The sequence below is a fragment of the Nannospalax galili genome, unplaced genomic scaffold, assembly GCF_000622305.1.
Source record: "Nannospalax galili isolate Female #2095 unplaced genomic scaffold, S.galili_v1.0 scaffold1025, whole genome shotgun sequence".
NCBI lineage: Eukaryota > Metazoa > Chordata > Mammalia > Rodentia > Spalacidae > Nannospalax > Nannospalax galili.
The window spans coordinates 547,149-552,846 of record NW_008353598.1 but is presented as its reverse complement, the minus strand read 5'-3'; the positions used below and the strand labels follow the sequence as shown (position 1 = coordinate 552,846).

Here is a 5,698-nt window from a genome sequence, read left to right as displayed (position 1 = left end):
TTTGTTTATATATGTATGTATTGATATATGTATATTTGGTCTTTCTGAGACAGGGTCTCCCTGTAGCCCCAGCTGACCTGGAACTCACTATGTAGACCAGGCTAGCCTTGAACTCTCAGAGATCCTCCTGCCTCTGCCTCCCAAGTGCTGGAACTAAAGGTATGCACCACCATGCCTGGCTTTTTATATGTATGAGGGTATTGCCTGCATGTCTGTAAGTGCACCCATGCTGTGCAAGCCTGTGGTCAGAAGAGGGCGTCAGATTCCCCTGGAACTGGAGTTATAGACAGTTGCTAGCCTGTGCGTGCTGGGAATTGAATCAGCATCCTTTGCAAGAGCAGCCAGTGCTCTTAACTGCTGAGCCATCTCTCCAGCCCCAAGAAGTTTTCTTGATAGGAAAGACTTTAATCTTAAAAGATATTGGTATTAACTGCCAAGCATGGTGGCACATACCTGTAATCCCAGCATTCAGTAGACTCAGGCAGGAGAATTGTGAGTTTGAGGCCAGCCTGAGCGGACTGCATAATAATAAATTTGAAGCCAGCCTGAACTATATAGGGAGAACTTTTCTCAAAAAAAGGCATGGAATTGATCTAAAAGAATAGCTTTTGTCTTCATAAATTATAATTATTTTTTTCAGAGTGCTTATTCAGTTAGCAAGCACTTGTAATTTTCTGAAATGTTTCATCTTTTTTCTTTTTTAGTGGACAGAAGATTGCAGAAAATCAACTTATCCTCCTTCTGGACCAACGTGAGTAAACCTCAGATGATCAAAATTCACTTGTAATGGTCTCATAAGAACAACAATAATGAACAAAAACTTAAGCCATGTCTTCCATCTTGAGACAAAGTTGGACTTCCTTGTTTGTGTCTTAGTGTAGAGCTAAGATCATGGACAAATCGGAAAATATTCTTTGATTAAAACAGTCATTTCTGAGCTGGGCATGGTGGCGCACACCTTTAGTCCTAGCAATTGGGAGGGAGAGGCAGGCAGATCTCTGTGAGTTCAGGCCAGCCTGGTCTACATAGTGAGTTCCAGGACAGCTGGGGCTACAGGGAGACCCTGTCTCAAAAAGAAGTCATTTCCTGCCTGTGAAAGTCACTGGAAAGAAAAGGATTCCTCACTGAATTACTCTCTCTCCCAGCATTTTTCTTTTCTATGACAAATGAATCTACTGAGCTGTGATTCTCTGTTGCTTGGATGTAAGCCCTCAACTTAAATTGGGAAATCATATAGGAGCCCACATGTGAAATAGTCACGAAATAAACTGACTTGATAAAGGTGTGAGGAAAACATAAAACAAGAACTGATTTATGATTTAGTCTTAACTAGCCAAAACCTGTAGTTCAAATTTTGATCTTTCCAAATCCTTAGTGATGAAATAAGCCTGAGTGAAACACAAGAGTAGCTCACAGGGACAGAGGGAGCAGCTGTAGAAAGGGAAAGGTGTAAGACTGGTCATCTTTTCTCCTCTTCTTCCCTCCTGTTGAAAGCAGACTCCTGGGGTGAGAGGAAGCAGGGTACCCTCAGTAACATCAAGACTTTCAGTAACATTACAAATTCTGTATTATATGGTCCTTTTTGTAAACAATCTTTGTCCCAGTACCCTTGGGACACTGGAGTATCACCTGTATCCATCTCATCAAGCATTTCCTTTCTGCTGCTCATTGAGTGCTTAGCATTTGTGGTCTTGCTTGTGAGTGTTATTGCAAGCCACCTGAGCAGCTGTGTGGATTCAGGCACTCTGTATGACATCAATAGGATGACTTGGGGATAGCCAATGCTGTCTCTAAATGTTGAAATGATACTTATTGTTGGTAGTAAAGTAGGAAAATACACTGTGGTAATCACTGTTGAAAGTATTGATTAGTATTGATGAGAGGAACTGTAACAACCCAAGTTGCTTTGATTTTCTTACGTTTGTATAAATATTTAGGGGCAGGCAGCTTCTGTGTTACTCTCAACCCAGGCTTGCTTGCTCCAGCTCACTCCTCAGTGGCCTGCTCTCAAAAGGTCTTCCTTTCTGTCATGGCTGGTACCATCTTGGCCTTCATTGCCTTACTAATTTTGTCTCTTGGGTGGTCTCACTGCCCCAGTTCACTGAAATTTTAAAAATTTCTATAGTGAAGGCCTTTTTTTCTACCCTCTTTTAAGTATACTTTACATGTGTCTGTGACATGTGTCTACATTGCCTTACAAACTGTAAACCTTTCCTGTTTGGCCACTTAACTGGTTGCATTCACTTCTGTATATGTGTGTCTGTCTGTGTCTATTATAAATTAACATGCAAACCTAATACATGCATGTCCATAAATGTACATTATATGTGTGTGTGTCTGTCTGTATGTCTGTCTGTCTCCCTCCTTGCTTGCTATTTCTGTGAGAGTTCTTCCTTTTTCACTACCCTGTTTTCCCACGCTGAAATCCTCAGTCCTACTCTCCTCTCTCCTCTCAACTGTACAGCTGGGCATCTGGGCAATAAGGGTGATTGATATTCATATACCTTTCATTGATGAGTAGTATTCCTATTTCTGTGAGGTCATCATTTTCGATCAGATGCATAGATTTTGATGGCACACACCAGGCATTGTAAGGGAGGAAGAGGGCACCTGCCCTTCTGGACTGACCAGTCATATCGATGCAGAGATCCAAGAACTGATAGCCACATCACCCTGCACACATCCAGATCCCATTAAGCATTTCTTTTCTGCTGCTCACTGGCTCCTTAGCACCTGCTCTCTTATTTGCACGTATGCATATTGTGTCACTTGGACTCATTTGAAAGCCACCTGGAGAGCGAGGAGGGTTCAAGCAATAAAACTGATGCTGTGATGACTAGACACAGCAAATGCTGTCTCAAAAATGATAAAATTATATTTATTTCTTAGAGTAAAGCACCAAAACATTATGGTGATTACTCTTGATCATTAAGCTACTAAGTACTTTTTACATATTTCATATAATCCTTACTGCCCTCATAAGATAGATATTCTTTGTATTGATAGGAAATTGAAGTGCAGTTGTTAAATACCGAAATATTTTAGAAAAAAATGTAATGTGAGATAAAATATGAAATTAACTTAAGCTTTACTTATTAAAGCAACTTTGTTAGACTAACCAGTTCTCAAAAAAAATCTGAATGGTAGCAGTTTTATTATAAAGATTGCTGAATTTTGATTGTCTCCTGCAGTGAGCTCCTTTCCTGTCTGAAATCCTTGAACCTGTCCAAGACTCCTCTAAAGACAATTCAGGAATTTATGGCAGATATAGGGACATGATGGCTTTGTTGGATGCTGTAAAGGGAGAGACAGATGATTAGAGTTCATAGAATACCACAACCACAGCCACCACATGCTTAGCTTCAGGTGGGAACCAATTAGTTATTAGAACTACACATAGCAATCCGAATGTCCAGGTTCAGGGAAGGAAAGGTTTAGTACCATCTGCCCATAAGTAGGGATAACAGATTACTAAATCATGGGACAAAATTTTGCAGATGAAATATGGTCAGTCAAAAAAAAAAAAAAAAGAAAAGAATTATAAGGAAAAGTTTTTCCCAAAGATTTACGTATAGTACTCATGTAGATATTAGCTTCTAAGGAACTGAGGAACTGGAAAAGTCTTTGAGAAGAACAAAATTCATTCATTGCAGTTTTGTTAAATGCCTATTTCCAGAGCTGAGTATGCTCTCCAGGTCACAACACGAATGGAGACTGGTTAACAGTTCCATAAAACCTTACACATACATTAAGGCCCCAAGTGTAGCAGTGTTATCTAGAGAACCAAAATTCATGACAGTAAAGTATACATAGACACCCAGTAAATGACTTTCAGGAAATAACCTACCCCCTGCTATAAATGTGAGTCTAGATGATGTGTTAAGAGCTTGGTAACATCGCACCACACACCAGAATATACCAGACCCTCCTCTCAGAGTAATAAATGGATCAAGTGATGGATGTTTTTAGGAACGGCACACCCTTGGCAGCTATTTCAGTTTATTAAAGAGTACCAGAAAATAGCCAGGGGTGGTGATGCATGCCTGTAATCCAGCACCTGGCAGGGGGTAGACAGGATCGTAAATTCAAGATCATCCTTGACTACATGGCAACATCAAGACCACACTGGAATATATATATATATATATGTATGTATGTATATATATGAGATCTTCAACCCCTGTTCCCAAAATGTGCCAGAAAATGATGTTGCTGTAGCAACACAGTTTGCTAGAGTTTGTCTATTAGAAATAAGACCAAGCTCCATTAATAAGGGAGTGAATGTTGCTCTATCCTCATAGTGGAGATTACTGTGTGTAAATTAAAGAGTAAAGTTGAGAATGTATAAGATAGAACCGTGCTTGGGCTGGGACTTGGTACAGACAAGTGAGAAGAGTTCACATGTGAACTGGAAAGAGGAATTTGCCATGGAAAATCATGGTTTCCTAAGGCCAATCACAGAAAGCTTGTGTTTGTTTCCACACTGGGGCTCAAGAGATGACCTCACTGAAACCGTTACAGTTGTGTTACTGACTGGAAAACCAAGTGGAGAAGTGTCTGGGCCTTCTTTAAATTGTTACAGACATTTAGGAAGAAAACAAAAGCAGATATTTTCTGTCAGCAGTATTTAAATTATAGCTCCTGAGTCACAACTGGTGCAAAGAGGACCAAAGCACCAGTGCATACTAGACTTTCTCTGCATATTTTGGTTTGAGTAACCAACTTCTCTGCTGTTACTAAGAATGTGTGTCTAATGCGTCCTTTAGCTGTGGCTGTACTGAACCCCCTCAGAAAATCACTGTCAGTACTTCAAGGTGGTATACCTCTCATTACAGCTATAGAGGACCAGTTTCATGGCACACCATAAATCTTGATTTACCACCCTACAAACGATGGCATGAATTAATGGCTCACAAGGCACCAATGGTATGTTATAAGTCTTAAATCTTCTTGTTCTGACTTTATGGATTATAATTCTGTTTTAAATAACACCTCATAAGCTGGGCATAATAGTTCATGCCTGTGATCCCAGCATTTGGAATGCTGAGGCAGGACAAGTGTTATGTTTGAGGCCAGCCTGGTCTGCATAATGAATTCTAGGCCAGCCTTGGCTACTTTCAGACCCTGTGTCAAAAATTACTAGTAAAAGTTGAAAGGTATCTTTGGATACTTTTCTGCCATGCGTGATAATTGGTAACAGAGGAAAGTTGTCACTCGTTTCTCTTACGTTCTTGTGCTTTTTGAGTTGATTTGCCTCTTTCCCTTTGTACCAACTTCCTTAATCTAAATGATTAAGAAGTGCCACTTTTAAAGGTAAAATTGTGTTCACATATTAATTGAAAAAACTTTCAAATTGTACTGTATTTGATTTAACTATTTTAAGTAAGTCAGAAGGTCTGCATTTCTTTTTTATTAAACCAATATTTAATCTTAAATCTTAGCACTTCTGGGCGGGAGAGATGACTCAGTGGTTAAGAACACTGGCTGTTTTTCCAGAGAACCCAGGTTCGATTCCCTACACCCAAATAACAGCTAACAACTGTCCATAAGGCCAGTCGCTGAGGATCCAACAGCCTCTTCTGACTTCTGCAGGGCATTGAATGCATGTGGTGCACTTGGATGCATGGAGGCAAGACACTCATACACATAAGTTAAAAATAATAAAAAAAAAATATATATATATATATATATATATATA

The 5,698-nt window shown here is 39.7% G+C and overlaps 1 protein-coding gene across 2 annotated transcripts in view; it reads left to right on the top strand.

The window, feature by feature from the left end:
• The window catches only part of Asah1 (N-acylsphingosine amidohydrolase 1), a 34,527-nt gene that overhangs the window by 15,250 nt on the left and 13,579 nt on the right, over nt 1–5,698 (top strand). For both annotated transcript variants that reach the window (XM_008850853.3, XM_008850854.3), the window contains exons 2-3: nt 705–751; nt 4,836–4,926. In XM_008850853.3, coding sequence (XP_008849075.1) covers nt 705–751; nt 4,836–4,926 — 138 coding nt within the window. The remainder of the gene's footprint in view (nt 1–704; nt 752–4,835; nt 4,927–5,698) is intronic.